The sequence below is a fragment of the Streptopelia decaocto genome (genome assembly GCF_964273445.1).
Source record: "Streptopelia decaocto genome assembly, chromosome: 2".
NCBI lineage: Eukaryota > Metazoa > Chordata > Aves > Columbiformes > Columbidae > Streptopelia > Streptopelia decaocto.
Window position 1 is genome coordinate 64,152,831 of NC_138655.1, and position 19,726 is coordinate 64,172,556.

Here is a 19,726-nt window from a genome sequence, read left to right on the forward strand (position 1 = left end):
GTGCTGTAACAGTCAGTAGTCAGCTCGTGTGCACTACATTATAAATGATTACAAATCAGCCTTTCGAGTCATGTTAAATATTTCAGATGGATTAGAGTTGTTATGCTTCTTGAAAATGTAGTCTCAGCGATGAATAGGGAAATAAGCAATTCTTCTATATTTGTTGGCCCCTTTTAACCCACTGATGACAAGGTGATGGTCACCTGTCTACGGATGTGCCTTTGATGCTTGGTGAGGTTGATATATTCCTCTGACTCTTAGCCTTATATTGTACAGCTCAGTTTCTCCTTTTATAAAATGGTGTTATATTTATCTACCTATGTAGTATGTACCTATATAGTATGTTTTTAAAATGCAAAGATGGAACATACAACCTCAGAGGTAAATCCACAGTACGGAGTAGGAGGAGTGGTTAGTCAGAGCATAGAAGCACATGGTTCTATAAAGACTAAGTTAACTCACCAAGAAAGAGTGAGATGAGAAGGGAAATAAATTTTCAGAGAGCTCTGCGCATAAGCAGAATTTTTCTAGAACCCAGGTGAACTCTTTAAAGCAAGCTTGTGTGTCTCTGAAATATTTAACAGTTTGCTATGCAAAATTCTGCAGTGTCATTCATCAATCATTATGTGCCCGGGAGAATTTTATTTGGGATTCTGCAAAATCTTCCTGATTGTGGGTGCATAATAAATGGCAATCTGGACTACTGATATGTCATTCATTTAGTATTTAGATGAAATAGTTCTATTTCTCCCTTCCCTTTATCCTTCCCATTTCTTCTAGAACCACATCTGATACAGGAGAGGGATGTCAACTTACTGAGTCTTAGGCATATACAATGGGAGTAATACAAGGAGAAAGAATATTAACGGATTAAGAGGGTTGGTTCCTGTCCTATTAATAAGTGTTACTTGTCTACTGTCTTTTGGTGTTATCTGTAGTTTGGTAAAGTGTTTGGACCATTATCTACTAATGACTATCCAGGAGACATCTATGATGAAACTTGATTTCTATATATGCATACTTAATATTAAGGTTATACTGATTTGTCCTGTTTTAAGTAACAACAGTCAGTAATCCAGGTTTTTACATTTCTGTATTTTATATAATGTTACTTTAAATGTCCCTATTGCTGTTCTAGACTATGACTTTCAGTTCATAGAAAGAAAATGTCATACAATTTAGAGGAACCATAGTCTTTTCAGTTCTGAATCAGAAAAGCATCAGATTTTAGCCAGCTGAAAGGTAGTAAGATGTTTCCTGTAAGTATTAATTGCAGTTGTCATTCTTCTTTTATCCCCTGATAGCTGCGCGGTGATCCCACCTGCTATTGCTGGCATTGCCAGGCTTCTACCAACTGCTGCAGAGCCCTGTGTGCGACCTCTCTGCTGGCAGGTTAAGCTGGCTGGCTCTTCGAGGCACATGTGTGATACCTCACGGTTGAGGGTACCTGTCACCTGTTAAGGAGGTTAACACTCATGTATGCGAAGAAATTTCTGGGAGAATTTTGCTTACACAAAGAATAAAACCTTTCACAAGAAACAGGATTAGCTACAGCAGTTTGGTTTTAGCTCTGTGTTTGTCTAAGATTCAGGCTTTAATAGTGTGTCTGGGAATGTATTAAATTATCTACATGTATTGAAAAGGTAAATTAAAAAATCCATTAGCAACTCTTCATCTTTCTTGCACTGCTTGATATCATCTGGGGAACAAATACGTCTGCCAAATCTTCTTTTTCATTTTGGGTGCTGGAATATTTGCAGAGCTGTATTTTTATGGTAGTGTTTTCTTTGTTAGGTTGGTTGGTCTGTTGTGCTGTCGCCAGAGAGCTAGCTAGTAGAGATGCGTAGCGTTATTTAAACATTCCCAACAGTAATATGAAAATACGATTGCTCTAAATGTTGCATTACAATTGAACTACTTTGGACAATAGACCGGTGGGAACCTGTGTCTGTATGTTTGTTCAGGGAGAGGCTGAAACCTGGCCCAGAAGGGCTTCAGATGTCAGAATGGCTTCACAGAGATGCTGAAATCCCCCTGTGACACGTTAGGTTCAGTCATGTACCAGATCTTCTGTTCTCCAATAGTTTGCTTGGGAAGAAGAGGACTACCACTGATTCAAGGAAAGGAAAAAGAAATGTTCTTTCCCTTATCTTCCCACCCGCTGAGTGAAGGTACCGTGAGCTGAGTTCTGAGGAAGATATTTGAAGCAGAGGCACTGGGTGAGTGGGTGTCTTAGAGCAGGACCATGCCAGGCTGTATAGAGTGGCATTATGTGAAGTGTGAGGCTGATATTTTTAGTGCATTGGTAATATAACCATCAGTCATTTCAGTATAAATCTACAATTAGAATCACAGAATGCCCTGAGTTCGAAGTGACCCACAAGGATCATCAAGTCCAACTCCTGTCCCTGCATGTGACAACCCCACAGTTCACACCATGTGTCTGAGGGCATTGTCCCGTCTCTTCTTGAACACTGTCAGGCTTGGGGCCGTGACACCTCCCTGGGGAGCCTGTTCCAGTGCTCCACCACCCTCTGGGGGAAGAACCTTTTCCTAATGTCCAACCTAAACCTCCCCTGACACATCTTCCTGACATTCCCTCGGATTCTGTCATTGGTCACTAAAGAGAGGAGATCAGCGCCTGCCCCTCCTCCTCCCCTTGTGAGGAAGGACATAACACGTATCAACATCGTAACAACACTGTTATCAGTTTAGAGCTCATTTTTTCTTTAGTCTTTCTCTAAGGTGATGACATGGGGTGGATTGACCTTGGCTAGTTGCAGATGCCCACCCACCTGCTCTCTCACTCTACCTCCTCAACAGGCCAGGAAGAGAAAATAGGTTGAAAAAGCTGCTTTATATGGATGAAGAAATAAACACATTATTTTGTAGGCCTGGAAAAGCAGGTAAAAAAGAGTTTTCCCACTGCAACCTGTTCCTGGCAATAAAGTCATATTGAAAAGACTAGACAGGGGTTTTTTTGAATGAATATGCAATTTTGGGAGTATTTTTCCCAATTTCAGGGATAATCTGAATTCTGGTAAGTTCATTGATTCCATCTAAGATGTTTCTTCCATCGCTCTTGTGTCTATTGAAACATTCCAGGAAAGGAAATTTTTTCTGACTGCTTAGCAGTTAAGCTTGGGGTCCAGAAATTTCTTCAAAGACACTACTTGATGACAGAGCAGTGATTGCTTCTTGAGCAATCCATCTGCCAACAACTGCGTTATACTCCATTGCAGTCAGTGTATGTGGCTGAATTTTTGAAACAGCAGAAGTATTTCTTCCGATTATGCTGAAATTAGTTGTCAGCTGTTCTCTGAAACTGTGCTGTAGTTTTCATACAGAGTTGAGTCTTGGCTGAAGAGAATTTTAATAGAAGATAAAGGAATTTCAAGAATCAGTATTGGAATAGTAAATTTGGGCTACCAGGAACTGAGTTTTCTATACCAGTATTTAATTCTGTTTGCTCATAAAGTTTTCAGAGTGTAACAGAATCATTATAGAGACACTACCAATGTTAAGAGTCCGGCAACAGACCCAAAGCGCTTCATGATGCCTGGGAATCTTTAGGCAAATCAAGTGCATTTTCTTTGAGTAAAAACTAGCCAGTTTAAAGACTCATTGTACACAAGAATTTTATAAAAATGAAGGAATTTGGCTAGTAGCTGCTCTTCAGATTAAGCATACTTTTTTATCCCTCCACCTAGAAAGATCTAAATTAAATCTGCCTTCAGGACATGTTGATACATTGCATATTTACAAACTTAAACAGTAATCAGTTGAAGGTGGGGAATTTTTCCATTGTCATTAATAGGGATGCTGCTATTTTCTAAGGAGTGAAAGGAACAGAGCAGCATTCATGGTATTACTAAAGAACAGCAGTCAGAAGTAGGAGCATGGATAAGATCATTGCAAATAAGTAATGTAAGTACAGGTGTTTTCTATGGTGGTATTTAAAAAAAAAAATCTTAAATCATTTGGAAGAAACAGAATCTTTTGTGTTTCCAAGTGAGGGTATTTATTACAGGTTCATTTCGTAAGGAGAGGGATTTGTTGGTGGCTAAGCATGCAACAGAATAGTATAGTAGTAATTGGTGGAGGAATGTGTAACAGCAAAAATAAAACAGAGTATAGGGAAAGAAACTCTAATAATAAAAATGCATGTTCTCTTAGTTTTATGTATTACTTTAACTTCGATTCTCTTTTTTTCAGCTGAATTCATTCAAAAAGCACAATATACTTGTAAATCTTCCAATAAATTTCCATCAAGAAGACAAAATCATTTTTTTTTTTCTTTCAAGTGTGTGCATGCACATTGAGCAGGAAATACTGAAAACAAAACAAATGCATTGATGGAGAAAACCAGCCATATTTTTTCCAAGACTAATATTCTCATAAGTCTAATTACCAATCATATCATGATACACTGTGATTTTTTTGCTAGGTATTTTTCTTTTTTAATGAGTTTTGCAAATTCATCTTGTATTTACATGTTAAGATATAATGACAATAATGAGGAGTTTTCTCATCCCTAACTCATTCCCGAATGTATTATTAATTCACTTTGAGTATATTGTGTGGATTAGTACCTGTGCAGACATTATGCTGTTCTACCTTTGCACTTCTGTGTGTGCCTTGATGCATGGCTGTGCATTAAAGGGACAAAACCCTAAGGTTATGCTTCCCCTGGCACCCAGCAGAAGAAAGAGAACTAGTCACTCACTACTTGGTGTGAATGCTGTTGAAGAGCACAGTAGCCACGCCATCTCTGGCAAGAGAAGTTTGCACTTTCAGGCAGTTTTGTGGTAAGGTTTTTGGCAGAGTTTTCTTGTAGGCTTTCACTGAAGAGCAAGGACTGATGGCCATAAACTGTAGAAGTATGAAGAGGTTATTTTGTCTGAGCTCATTCATTATTTGCTCTCCCTGTTTTGTATTTTAAAATAAAATAGTGTAGCAGGAAAAAAAAGATCACATTTATTTTAGGCATACTTGGTGAAATCCATTCTGCCCACATAAAGCTCAACCCTTCCGTTTTTATTAGACAAAGAACAGAACAGTAACATATATAAAATCTGCCCTTCTGATGTCTGTCTGCTATGGAAAAGGAAACCAGGATATTTTATGTCCTGGCACTGGATATTGTGGGGGTCTCGAATCATTTGGCCTGTCTCCACCCTGCTATTCTGCTGACAAAGCAATTCACATTACTGAGTCTTAAGATACACAGAAGTGCCCCCCATTCATTAGCTCTGCTTGCACTTGTCTACATGGCTTTTTTTTCATTATTTTTCCAAAGACACCCTAACGGGACTAAGTTAACATCCAGGATTTATAAAAGAATTGTAACAGACTGATATATGTTAATTTGCAGGTAGTTCCGTAAGCAGAAGAATCCAAAGACATGACTGCTATTGATTTCGGTGCCATCTTTTCTGTGTTCATTGCCTAATAAAGCTTCATCTAAAAAAAAAAAAAGCTGCAGCTTTTCCCTGAGTGGAAGGAATTAGTATAATTTCTCTTCCCTTCTGAGCTTTCTATTTTCATTGTGTTTATGGGTAATTGATACTTTCATTTAAACTGTCAATATGTGAAATTGGCAAAAACTAATATGAGAGACAGTGAGTAAAATTGTGAGACAGCACACTCCTTTCTCTTTAGGAAAGGTTAGATATTAGAGTGGAGAAAGAATAGGGATATTTAAAACATGATCACATGAAGTAGATCCTGATGTTTTGCTTTAATGAGTTATTTTTCCAGCTCTTACTGGTCCTCCACTAAAACTCAATTGCTGAAGGTGGTTTGGAAAACCCAAGAGGCTTTGTACTGAATTGGAAGCATCAAAGTGTCATATGTAGCAACTCAGTTATATGGAGAATAATCTCCAAGCAAGGGGCAGCAGCAGGTCAAGGCTGGCTTAAAGCACGTCAGCTTCTTCACAATTTCATTATTATATCTTTAATTTTTGGCTGGCTTCTTCAATGATTTGAGAAATAAAACTGGATTGTTTTCCCTTGGGATCCACCCTCAGTCATTAGTCACTGGAGCATTACTGCATTATTTCTTTTGAAAACCTATTAAGTCCAGAGTGTTAAGTATTTAAAATGTGTTGCAAAGCTAGCTATCCCATCCGTTTATCATGCATATAACAGATCAAAACTCATGTACAGTTCCCAATTTAAAAATTTAAGACAAAATCACTTTTCTGTATGTTTGTTATTAATTCAGATGAGTACATTTTATCTCCCTGAGTCGTTCTCTATTATTTTTGTTACTTTCATTTTGATAATTGTAATCTTTCTTCGTGTTTAGCTTTATTCCTAATCTGATAACTGGCTACCTTGCTGAAACTAGCATGTAATGGTCCTATTTTAGTTTTTACATGATGTTTATTGAGGTTGAACTGTCAGGAAACTCTGACAATGTTGCAGAATTTTTGGTATTACTGAACCCTGTCTTACACACTCCACTAATGGAAGATATGTATCTAATACCAAATAGAAAAACAGACTTAAAAATCACAAGAGAATTGTTTTTAACAAAAAATACATATTAGCTGTTTCCAAACCTTAGAGCTGTTTGCTGGGGTTTTTTTAGGCACTGTAATAGAACAGTAAATATATCTGAACAGTATCATTAATTGATTTTATAAATTGGAATAAATTTCTGATGTTTTACCTTATTCAGGGAAATTACCGCTTCATGAAACTTTTACTGGCTCGTAGAGGGAACTGGATGCAGAAGGACTTAGAGGATATGACACCATTACATTTAACTACACGTCACAAAAGCCCAAAATGTTTAGCTTTATTGCTAAAGCATATGGCACCTGGAGAAGTGGATACGCAGGACAGAAACAAGGTAAAAATACTACTTATTTTAAGACAACACTTGTAGCAACTTTAGAAATTAGTATTGCATCAGATAGTTGTGTGTGAAAAACTATTTCTGTCATAACAAACTTTTTCTGAGTCTTCAAAATAGTGGCTAACACTGGTAATCTAATAATCACCTTTAGAAATATTAATATTTTCCTGATGATAATAAGGCGAACGTTCATTCCACTGAATTCATTGGCATTCTTGTTGAGAGTACATAGAATAATAGAGGATTCAAAAAGCACTGGTTTTAAGGTCTAGGTCTTTCTGTAAAATTGTGATCCTTGTTAGAATCTGGATAGCATATGCTTATCTTGCTTTTCTTCCTTGGAAAAACCCTACATTTAGTATCATTTAATGATAAGAGTCACTAGAAAGCTTTGTGCAAAAGGCCTTCAAAGTATTTATCAATTAAAAACCAAAAAAATAGAGGAAATTCCTTTGGTGCTGAGCTGAATGCAGGTTTGCTGTTGGCAGACATCCTTTCTAACATTGGGTGATCAATTGGGGCCACTAAAATGATGGTAGGATCAACAGAGGTGTCCACATTTTAGAAATGTGTGGTGGGTTAATTTTGGCCAGCAGCCAAATGGCCACCCAGCCACTCTCTCGCTCCCCCTCTTCAGTGGGACAGGTGGAGAAAATAAATTGAGAAAGCTTGTAGTTTGACATAAGGACAGGAAGATTGCTCACCAGTTACTGTCATGGGCACAATAGACTAACTTCAAGAAAATTAGTTTCATTTGTTGCCATTCAAAATACTATTACATAGTGAGAAAGAGAGACAGAACACCTTCAAACCACTACCACCCCTTTTATTCCTAGTTCAAATTTATTCCGTCACTTCCACTTCTTCACTTCCATCTGCAAGGGTGGTCCAAGGTTAAAAATACCCATAGGCTAAATCTCTCTCGTCAACTGTCCTTTTTTTCTGTATCTCTGCAAGCAAAAATGGTCAATTTTGAGAGTCCCCTAGTTGTACAGAACGTTTTGGCCTGGGATAGAATGCGATGCCATTTATCGAGAAGATTTTCTAACAGGGACAATAAAAAGTATCAGGTGGGCTTAAAAAAAAAAAAACGTTATTGTTATCAATATTATTATTATTATTATTAAATGGACCGATTGGCAGCAGCAGATCTGCTATCAATGCACGTACACTGTTGCTTCCATGAATGCATGGCTTAGTGAGAGGCATGTGATAATAAAGTTGATTGACATTCTAGCATGAAACTTTCATTTCAAACAGAGCATTGGTTGGTCACGTAAACATTTGTTTTGTGCAACTGCAGACTTCCTCAGGAGAAAATGTAATCTTAACATCTTCAGAGCTTTACATTACTACCTTCTTGGAAAAAAGTCCTTCAGACTAATATTCTGCATCTGTAGCGACAACAGTTGCTTGAAAGGCCAGGAAATCTCCAGGTGACTTTCCAGGTGCATTGTATAGCGCATCTATCACCATGAGTTGTCTGATGTCCCTTTGCGAAGTCAAGTAATGCTCTACCACATCCATAAAATGAGCCTGCTTCAGAAGCACACTGACCTCGAAGAGCCTCAGGAAATAATCTACTGATGTTTGTGAGAAAGGACTGTCACTAAAATGACCATCCAGAAGAGATAACAGATCTTAAAAGGAAACTCATATCGTTCTTAATTGATTTACTATTCATAGAGAGAGGGCTGCCAGTCTGTAGTAATAGCACACTAACCCATTTTAAAAGAAGGAATAATTATTTAGCGTATAATAACTGTATTTTTTTAGTTGCTCAGATCACTGTGGTTCATAAATTTGAGTGCTTAGCAATACTTGATTTAAAACTGGTGTTTTCACAGAGGTTTTGAACAAAACAGGTGCACCTCTTGTCAGAATGCTTGATGCATGTTCTTTTTGGGAGCTGATCACATTACCTTTAGTAGATGGATTTCTAGTAACTATTGTGGACCAGTTTATCTGGAAATATCTGGTTTAAATTTCATGTGCTTTAGCAGTTTATGTATACTGAAACCTGAAAGAAACTTCTTTCAAAGAATCCAGAGATATGAATGTTCCCTAAGCCCATTTTTTTCCTCCAAGGATATAGTGACACAAAGTGAGATACTGTGAGTATATGTAGCAAAAAGAAGGCCAAAAACCAATTATGTAACTACTGTTGGCGAGGTGGGCATGGTGTCAGATACGACTAGAACTGTCGCTGATGATGAAGGCTTTTTAAGCATTAACTTCTCCTTCCTACAATTTGTAAGTGATCTTGGAACTGGTGCAGAAAATCTCCCCACTAGGCACTAATCTAGCACTGATTCAAATGTAAGTGCCCTGATCAAGTGTATTTGGATCAGCTAATAATCAACATATCAGCTTGGCAAGGCTGGTTTTAGTGGAAATCATCATTCCATATCTCATGTAGTAGGTTTCATTCTACCACAAGAGGACATAGAGAAGGGGACTGGACTTGCTAGTGGTGTTACTGTATACACTCTGAAATTGCTGTCTGATTTTATCATCTAGGAAGCAGGATAAGATAGCTGCAAGCCCAGTTTCCAAAAAATGAATCTTCTGTCCCCTCTGGATAATGGAGTTGAAGCAGCCTGTGCCCTAGAAATCAGCTGGTTGCCTTCCAGGGTATTCTAACATGTATCATGGAAACCATGGCTATCAGTACAGCAGTCATTCTGGAGAGGTCATGCTGACTTCCTGACCATGTTAATTAATTAACAAAGGTACATGGTAACCAGCCAAAATCTTTTAGGAACGTTGTCTGCTGTTTAGCAGATTTCCAAGGCAGTATTAAATCATTGCCAGATTTCCCACAAAACGCAGAGCACTTTGATTCCAGTTTGTGTCATCAGTAGTCACAGTAGCAAAGATGGAATTCAGGTTGATGAAAGGTGGTCCAACAAGCTTGACCCTTTTGGGCATCTATCTTATTTGTTTCCCTTGTTGCAACTATGCACATCAAGATTGTCAAATATAATTCCTGAACGTGTGAGAGAACAGCTGTCATTTACATCTACTTCCATGTAGGCAACTGAGTGAAAAGAAGACTGTAGGTGAGATAAAACAGTAAACCAAAACTACATTGGCCTCCTGGTAATCAAAAGTTTTTACTTTCATTGCAGCTGTCAGTTTCTAGCGATACTGGTCAGCTCCACTTAAGAAAAAACATTTCTTAACTTATTACAAATTTCTCCTGCTAGAAGCCTTTTCAGTTCAAATCCTGACAGACTGTAATGGTTTGAACATGCTTTATGGTGCTAGGCAGTGTGTCGTTGCATGTGGTGACAGTTATCAGACCTTTCCTTGCAGCCCCTCCAGTTATGTCTTTAAATGACCTCTTTTTCAGTGAACTATCAAGTGGACAAAAATGTGTTATGTCACCATGGTACAAAACTAACAGCTTAAAGCAAGAAACAAAAAATAGGCTTATTTTTGCCTTCCTACTTTACAGAGATATTAAGGAAACAATACTGAACTCATACATTCTCACTTTTCAAGGGTGTTAATCCAGGTCGTTGTAGGCTTACACACAAATGTCCCACAACAGTTATTTCTCTCCATTTTCAAATCAAAGTGCCGCATGTTATTTTGCAGGGGCGGGGAGGGAAGTGAGATGGGGGGAATAAAGTTCATTCTGTATCTTACAACCCTCTGGTACTCGGCAGTTGAGAGAGATGTGTCTGAGAAATAAAATACCTGTTAATATACCAACACTTCACTGTTTAAAAAAGCCTCAGACATTGGTTTGCTTCTCTAATTATGAACATCAGTAATACCCATAAAAAGCCACTGGCAGTCAGGAATTAGCAATAGGAGCCTGGATTGTCTTTTGACGTTTTATTGGGCTGCCATGGGTCGGTGGGCATTATATTCAGTAATATTCAACCTCAGAATTCCGAGTGATCAAGGACAGTACAGAAAGTCAAAACCTTTGCTCAAGATGGATCCGAGTTCAGTCTCAGAATTCAGTGCCATCTTCCTCTAGTGGAGAGTCATCTTGTTTTGTTCTTCTTTGTCAATTTATTCCAAGAGATTTCCAAATGTAAGAGGGACCAAACTACTTACAGCAGCTGTTCCGTAGTGCAGCTCTGGTGCCTGCTTCAAATGATCATTCTAACTTGGACATGATGGCTTAATACCAAGCTCAGATATTTTCTGCAGGTTGGAATTGCTGCATCCAATGTCATTGCCCTGTTGGCTGCCTAAGTAGCATGGACAGCATTCTCCTGCCATCGTCCAAGAAATCCTCATATGAAGCAATTCATCTCTTATCAGAAATATGTATATTCCAAGCATAAGGGCTTCTCAGTGTGGGTCCCATTTAAGATGCTGTAGCTTAGATCTAATTGAGACCTTAGCAGCAAAGATGCCTGAGTATCTACTCTTAGTTAGGCAGATGGGCCTCTGGTTCAGTTTTGTTTGAAGCCTATTCTCCAGTGGTTTTGTATGGTCACCCACCCTAGGTACATGTGTTCCATTTTCTGTCAGTCCTCTTTGTAACAGAAGATTGCTCATTTACCCATTGTTTAAAACTGGTTTTACCCATGGTCCATCCCCTGTGCTCAGCACTGGCGACACCACAAATGGAATGTTGTGTCTGCTTTTGGGTTGTCCAGTACAGTAAGGGCATGGACACTGGAGTACATCCAGTGAAGAGCCACAAAGGTGGTTAACAGGTTGGAGCAACTGCCATCAAGGAGAGTCTGAGACCTGCACATGTTTAGCTTGAAGAAGAGACAGTTCAGGGGTGATTTTACCTATGTGTATAAATACCTGATTGGAGGCGGTAAAGAAGATAGAGCCAGACTCTTCTGAGTGGTCAGCAGTGAACAGACAAGAGGCAATAGGCACAAGTTGAAATATAATAAATTCTGTTTGAACCTGAGAAAATACTCTTTTGCTGCAAGGGAGGTAAAACACTAGAACAGGTTGTCCATAGAGGTTGTGGAATCTCTGTTTGTGGAGATAACTCAAAATCTGACCGGAAAGTGTCCTGATCACCCTGTTGACCATGCTTTGAGCAGAAGGGTTGGACTAGGTGATCTCTTTCTTTGTGAAAATATATTTAAATCATATTTCAGGTTCTAACCCACTTTAATTTTCATCCTATATTCATTTTTTCATGTGTTTGTAAAACTTGTGAATATTGTGTTCCAGCAAACTGCATTGCATTGGAGTGCCTACTACAATAACCCAGAGCATGTGAAACTTCTCATAAAACATGATTCAAATATTGGAATCCCTGATATTGAAGGAAAAATCCCACTTCACTGGGCAGCTAACAACAAGGACCCTAGTGCAGTTCACACAGTGAAATGTATTCTGGTAAGAAAGTCTTTTATATGTAGAACACTTTCTGTATTTATTACGTTACCCTGATAGAAATATTTTTTTGTTCTCTTAAAATTTTTCATTTTAATCCACTGACTCTTTGAAAATGAAATCATTTGCTTTTCATAATATCCAGAATTTTGTAAGAAAATCTTAAAATGAGTTTTTCTGAGTTCTGTGGATGAATGTCTTTGCTTTAGCTCATGGACTATGTATAGTCTCTTAGTTTGATGTGTGTAGCTGTTCATTTGCGGGGGGATGGAGGGTGGAGGGGGTTGCAAGTTCTAGTTAAAATAACCAGTCATATTACTCATCTCAGTTGCATCTCGCTGACTGATTTCTTTGTTGTGTGTCTTTTCTTCATTATTTGAAAGTTTATTTCTAGTTAACTGTAGTGAAAAGTCTAATTTAATTTGGTCTTTTGAGTCAGAATTCTGCGAGATATTTGATCAATTATCAGTCAGACCATGATCAGTTCATTGAGAGACTTTCCAGACATTTTTCTGTACGGATTTAATAATTTTTCCTCAGTGGCCTATTTTCTCTTTCTGCAGTATTTCAGTTTCATTTTTTACATGGACAGTTGTAACGAGTGCAATGAAATAATGTGCTCAGCTTGATTTTTACCTTTTTATTCTGTGGAAATCTCTCAACTTCACTAACATGGAAAGATACAGAAATCCTAATTTAATTTTTCTGTCATATTACAGCAATCTCTATATCTTTGTCTTTGGAATGTCTTTTAGAACTAGACACATATTGATTGTAAGCTAACTACAATGACTTCTATGTCTGTTTGCCTGATTAGCTTGCAAGTTGAGAACTTTTGTGTGGTATATGAACATTAGCTTTGCTTTTCTTTAAATCACATTGATGGTCTTACAGTTACTGACACTTTTTTTTTTTACTATAAAAATAGTTTTTGAGAGGTTTCCAGTGTTAAATTATTGTGATATTGTTTCTGTATGACTTCTTTATATTCAAGAGATCTGTAATTTGGCCTCAACGTGAAATAATTTGTCACAAAATTTTAGTTTATATGTACCATCTACTTTTCTGCCACACTAGAGAAACAGATTTGCTGAGAAGTAGGTAAAGGTTCCTATATTCAAATACAGACTTTTTCAAACACTAGATAGTCAAGGTAAATGTTTTTAAATTTGTGGTTGTCCCAGGCAACAGCCTAACACCTGCACAGCTGCTCACTCACTCCCCTCTTGCAAGACTGGGAGAAAATAGAAGGAAGCAAGAAGACTCATGAATGAAGATGATGACAGTTCAGTATGGAAAGCTGAAGCTGTATGTGAAAAAAAGGGAATTTATTCAGTACTTCCCATCAGCAGGCAGATGTTGGCTACTCCCAGGAAAGTGGAAAAAGAGCTTCTGCAGGCTTAATTGCTGCTTGGGAAGACAAAAGGTGTAGCCACGAGCATCGCCCCTGCCTCCTCCTTTCCTTGAGCTTTTTTGGATGAGTGTGATGTTACATGGTATGGGATATTGCTTGGGCCAGTTCGGGTCAGCTCTCCCAGCTGTGTGCCCTCCCAGTCTCTTGCTCACTCCCAACCCATTCACTAGAGGAAGCAGGGGAGCAGGACAGGGCAGGGCATGATCAAGAGAAATCCTTGGTGCTGTGCAAACACTGTTCAGTAGTAGCCAAAGCATTGGTGTGTTATCAACAGTTTTAATCACAAATATGAAACCCAGCACCATACCTGCTGCTGCAAGGAAAATTTACTCCCTCTCAGCCAGGCGTACTACAAGAGGTCAAGAATCCTTGTCTCCTTATTGCAGGTGTTCTCAAAGATTCTCTTCAGGTAATACAGAACTGTGATCACCTCCAGATTTTTTGGTTCTTTTTCTTTTACTCTGACAGAAGAGAGTATTCTTTATTCTATTTAGGCTTTTTCATGCATCAGCTAAATTGTTTACATTCCAAATAGTTATACCTATATATGCTTGTTGATGGAGTGAGATAATAGCAAGTTTAAATGTAAAAGTAATTTAGCTTACAGAATATGCTGTCAAAGTTGATGTTACAGAAACATTACTTAGGTAATCAATCTGTTGACTGACTCTGTTGCCGAGTATAAATACTTTTTTTTGGTTGCGGTGCCTCTGAGTTTAGTTCTTTAGTAAGATCTTGTCTACTCTCCAGACTGAAGAGTTTTTCTTACTTGTCTTGATAGATACCTACCTAGCAGAGCTTACAATCTTCCCTCCCTTTCTTAGCTACTTTTTGCCGTATTACCTCATTCCAGATCTATTGCCCAAGCATCACCTTTGATTCTCATTCCTCTCTAAGTCTTTACATCCAGATTAACTATATAGTTCTTCATAGTCTTTCTGCATTATATTTCTATTGTAGGTACCCATACAGTTAACATTTCTGTCATCTTGTGTCTTAACATACGTAATTGTATTTCTAATGTCATGAGACTATTGTCTTGGAGAGATAGCCGTGCAAAAGGTCTACAACTATGTGCCTCTGTTGCCTCTCCATTTTTTTAATTGCATCCAACATGAACCATTTGTCTTTGCTTTCATGACAGAGTGCCATAAACTGTAAGGTGTTTGCCATTGCTCAGATAGCAGTTAGATATTGATATCTACAGCTGGTCGATCTGCATTGGCAGCCTTTGTTGCCTGCTGACTAAGTTATGAAAAACAACACTGCTGTTGTTTCTCTCATGTTATCTTTAGCACTCTGAAAAAATACCCCAGGAAATTAGTTTTCTCTAGTGTCCTACTCAGAATTCTCCAGTGCTGCTTTATGAAAACTTGACAAAAGTTAAGCTGCTGGTTTTACTGAAAAGATAGTCTTCTTTTTCTGTGCTGTGCCATCTGGATGTGTCCATTTGTTGTCTCCTGTTTATAAATTCTTAAAAATTAAGGGTCATCTTTTTGTTTGATGTTTGTATAGCACTTAGCCGGTAGGGTTTGTTAAAATAAACAATAATGAAAAGAGCTCAACTGAATGCTGAAGTACGTTGGGTTTGCAGGGGTGACAGTTATGCACAAATTGGTTATATCTAATACTGAAATCCACAAAATAGAGCAAAAAGGGAACTCATGACGTATTTAGAAAGTAAACGTGTGTAGTAGAGAGAAACTCTAATCTGGAGAGTCTCTCATGGTCAACTTCCTTTTCCACCTTTCCAGATTCAGAAGTGCTTGGTTACATGAAAAACGTTGGGAAGATTTAAGGAGAAAAGAACAGAATAAGGTTCCATTAATATGATGGAAGCAACTGCTTAATACTCTCTGTCTATTTTATATCTCTCCTCTTTATTTATTCTTCATGGTAAGAGACATGACATTTATTTATACGACACTTTCCATTATTGCCTACAGTTCCATTGTTCTAACTGCTGCACAAAAATGCATAGCTTCTCTTCTGTGTATTTTGCTTAAAATATTAATATAGTACCACAGTTTAATTATAGCTAATTTTACACAAAAAACACTTAAAATCCAAAGAAATTATAGCCTTGAATGCAGGCAGGAAGAGGCCTAGAAAATTCTAGTTGAAGTGGCCAGAAATCACAAAACACCTGAGTACTTTTAGGCCAGGATATAAACAGTGGCTTTGTCATTAAAATGTTCTTTACCGTTTTGCAAAAGTAACACTTTTGATTATGGGGGTATGTTCTAGGGAACATCAGCGACTTTAAGCTGTGAGTTTTAGGAGTCATTTATTTAGTATGTTGTTTGTGCTTTTAAGAGGCTTGAAAATTAGCTTTCCAGATTACATCAATAAATTATAGGTAAAGTGAATAAGCATTTTTTTTTCTTGTTCGTCTGTTCTTTTCAAACAGGTTTTCCTCTGATGGAGTTAGAATTTCAGTTATAATTTTTGTGCCTATGGTCATTCATTTTTAGTCATTCTTAAAAGGGATTCTTATGAAGATCACATCTGAATTTTTGCAGTGGGCTCTATACTCCCCCTGCTGAGCTCTTTGAGTAGACAGAAAGTGAGCATATTAGCAGTTAGCTTTCCCTTGAGAATTATTAAAGCTAGAGAAGTACATAAAACTCCACCTCTCACTGTAATGGCTCAGATAAATGCTTTTGAATGCTTATTAAAAGAAGTGTTATTCATGCTTTGATTATTGTGGTTTGTGCCTGCAACAATGTTAAATTTGATTATGTTTTTAGTTGAGACTCAGATCAATTTTTTGTGTTTTTAATGGATTATCTGTTAGATATTGTAATGAAGTGAAATATGTTTCCACTATGTTAATTTTTTTCTCTAGTAAAACACGGCTAACTACTGATATCTAAAACTGATGCAGTTTTTTAATATGAGAGACAGACAACTTAATTAGCATTTACATACAGTATGCAAAGTATGTAAATGTTTAACTTTAGAAAACTTAAATTAATCAAATATTAGTAGGTTTAAGTTGGCACTGTTAGAAAGTAAGACAATAAGAAGCAAAGAATTGGGGCATTGTGGAGCTGAGGTTACTACTGCAGCATTAACTTAGACAAATTGCACTTAGGTCATGTGGTTAAATAAAACTCTAAACATATTTATTTTTTTTATCTATGAAATAGAATATATAGAATATACAAGCTTTGTCAGTTAATAGACAGAAATCAACTCGAATTTCCTGACTTTCTGCTTCTTGATTTATTGTTCTCAATGTTAGATGTTTGTTTTCTTTGTAACAGCTACTGCATTTCAAATAATGCAAATACAAGTGATTTTATGGCCTATTCATGTACCCAGTGAAGTCAATGGGAAAAATTGCAATTAGTTTAGTGAGAAGGGGCTCAGGAACTTGCTTTAATTGCTAACAAGCTGCTCTGACCACAGTTTCTCCCTCCTCTTTCACAAGTATATTGTAAGATATGGTGTGGTGCTCTGTTATTGAGAGGATTGTTGTTCTCAGTTATCACGGGTTAAAATCCACTCTAGTGCTGGAAGTTAAAAACGTCTGGACTATATTCCTTTTTTTTTTTTTTTTTAATTTTGTACAGGGTTCCCATTATTTCAGTGAATTTTTTTGAGTTGTTGGAAATAGAACAGCAGACTTACTCCCTTGTCGAAGTTTTGATTGCAGGGTGACAATAGAACTGTGGCAGATGTATTGCTATCCCCCTCTCCCCTACCTCCCCCCCTTCCCACTAAGGACAGGCGATCAGGAGGGAAAGAAGGACAGAGAGAAGAGAGTTGGAAAAATTAAAAATGTTTTACTAATGCTACTGATAAAATAGAGGGAAATAATACAAAATATACAAAACCAATCTTGAAAGTCCTGGCAACTGCTCCAGCAGATGCAGGGCCGGCACCTGAAGTCCTGGACTGGACTCTGCAGCCAGCCGGGACTGGATTCAGTCTGTCACTAGGCCTCAGTTCGCAGGGATGACTAGCAAGGTCCTCTCCTAATGTTGGCTGTAAGGAAAAAGGGACGAGATCCTCGTGATCTCCCACTTTTATAAGAAGTATTCACATGAATGGGATGTTATACTCTGTTGGTCAGTTTCTTAGTCACCTGTTTCTCATTGCCCCTCTCGCAAGAGGTACATCCATCCTTATCAATAACCTTGCATTCCATTGCTATGTTTACCAAAACATGTATCTGATTTTCCAGGAAAATGCAGCTAATATGAAGGCTTTAGCTGACAGGCAAATTCACTAAAAGAGAAACCCGTTTTTTAGCAAAACCAGAACATCCCTATAGTTTATTCAAGCTCTTGTTTTAACATTTGGCCTCTGCTCTAGATGTTTGGTGTCCTGTATCCTGAGTTACTATTGTTTTATTGTTTACCATCTTATTTGGAGATACCTCTTTTTTCAGTGAAGTGAAGTTTATAGTTTGTATTTCATGGGCCTTTATGATAGTTGCCATTTGGAGGTCTATGCAACGCTAAGATGATGTTCATTTGTATCTATTCTGTTTTGGCCGAGAAGGAAAATAATGAAGATAAATTTGTCTAGTAAAAAGTTGATCGGAGAGGAAATTATCATAATATGAAACTATATAGCATGGGGCCTTATATGAAAATTAATTTAGTGTATTTTTAAAGAAAATGTAATGAAAAGTCAAGTTATATCTGTTAGTGCCTATATTGTGTTAACCACTTGCACAAAACACTGGTAAAACTAGAGGCTATGTACCAAAAATTAGTCTTGTACAGTAAGTATGAAAAAAATGCCATAAGAAATACTTGAAAATAGCCTATACTGTAACAAAAGTATATATTTGTAGAGCTATATTCTACTGAACAAGGACAGTTTATCTCCTTATAATAAGACTCAAAAGTCCATGAAGAGTATATAGTTTTTCTCTTGAACTTATATATTTTTTTTTTAATTTTGTTGGTTTTTTTGGTTTTATTTTTTTAAAGGAAGCTGCACCTACAGAATCTCTGCTTAACTGGCAAGACTACGAAGGACGAACTCCCCTTCATTTTGCTGTTGCTGATGGGAACGTAGCAGTTGTTGATGTCCTGACCTCCTATGAAGGTTGCAATGTGACATCTTATGACAACTTATTCCGAACTCCCCTTCACTGGGCAGCCTTACTTGGTAAAGTCGACAGCACTGAAGTGATTTAATAATTAATTGGCTGTGGTGTTTAATCTTTGTCTCTGATTTTTGTGTAATTCCAGTCCGGCATTACGCTAACTACTCTCTTAGAAAAATAATAGTTTCTGCTAGGCCAGGATTAGAAGTTTGTGTGTAGACTGTGTTGTTGTGGGGTTTTTGTTTTGTTTTGGTTTTGGGGTTTTGTTTGTTTTGGGGTTTGTTGTTGTTGTTTGGTATTTTTTAGCTTCAGATTCTTCGAAGCACTGTAAAACACATTACTTCAGCAGGCTACGTGAGGTCATGATTTAGGAACAATTATACCATGTTGAGATGTTCTTGCATATGTAGCTTTGTTCATAAGTAAAAAAGTAACAACTGGTGCTCTAGAGCAGTGGTGTCTGAAATGTATGTAAGCCAATCCGTTGGGGTGCATGACAAAAATATCAGAACTTTAAAAAATTTTTTATCTGAAAAAATGTAACAACTTTACTAATAATATATGGATTGATGCCAGCACCCTCACTTGGTCCATATGTAAGATGATCACAGGTGCCTGAGGGAAGTGCCTGCTCCACAAGGCGGGGGCTCACAGTGGCATCATCACTCCCTTGTTCACTTTCAGCTGATTGTGATGTACTGCAGTTTACATGTGCCCAGTTATGTGGATTTATGGATGATTTTACAGAATTTTTACTAAATGACCCCTTACAAAATAGGCAAGTGACTTAAAATATTCCTACAAAGAAACTGCAGGTGATCTAATAATGCTGGCAGAAGAAGATGGCAGAGCTGCACTTCTCCTACTCCTAGTACAAGCTCTTAATCAGACACGTTACAATCTAATCAGATCTGACAAGAAATGTTATTCAGATAAAGTTTTTTTCTGTTCAGATTGCTACCCTGACAATCAGATGCTCTGTAAATTGCAACCCTGCATACGTGAATTCTGCATGGTTTGGTTTTACAGGTTACAAAACTTGATCT

The 19,726-nt window shown here is 37.6% G+C and overlaps 1 protein-coding gene across 4 annotated transcripts in view; it reads left to right on the top strand.

Annotated features, from left to right (window-relative positions):
* INVS (inversin) overlaps positions 1-19,726 on the top strand; it is a 90,290-nt gene that overhangs the window by 28,635 nt on the left and 41,929 nt on the right. For 3 of the 4 annotated variants that reach the window (XM_082044738.1, XM_082044740.1, XM_082044739.1), the window contains exons 4-6: positions 6,688-6,861; positions 12,034-12,201; positions 18,562-18,742. In XM_082044738.1, coding sequence (XP_081900864.1) covers positions 6,688-6,861; positions 12,034-12,201; positions 18,562-18,742 — 523 coding nt within the window. Of the gene's footprint in view, positions 1-6,687; positions 6,862-12,033; positions 12,202-15,366; positions 15,509-18,561; positions 18,743-19,726 lie in introns of those variants that run through there. The other variant, XM_082044741.1, reaches the window with a different exon arrangement.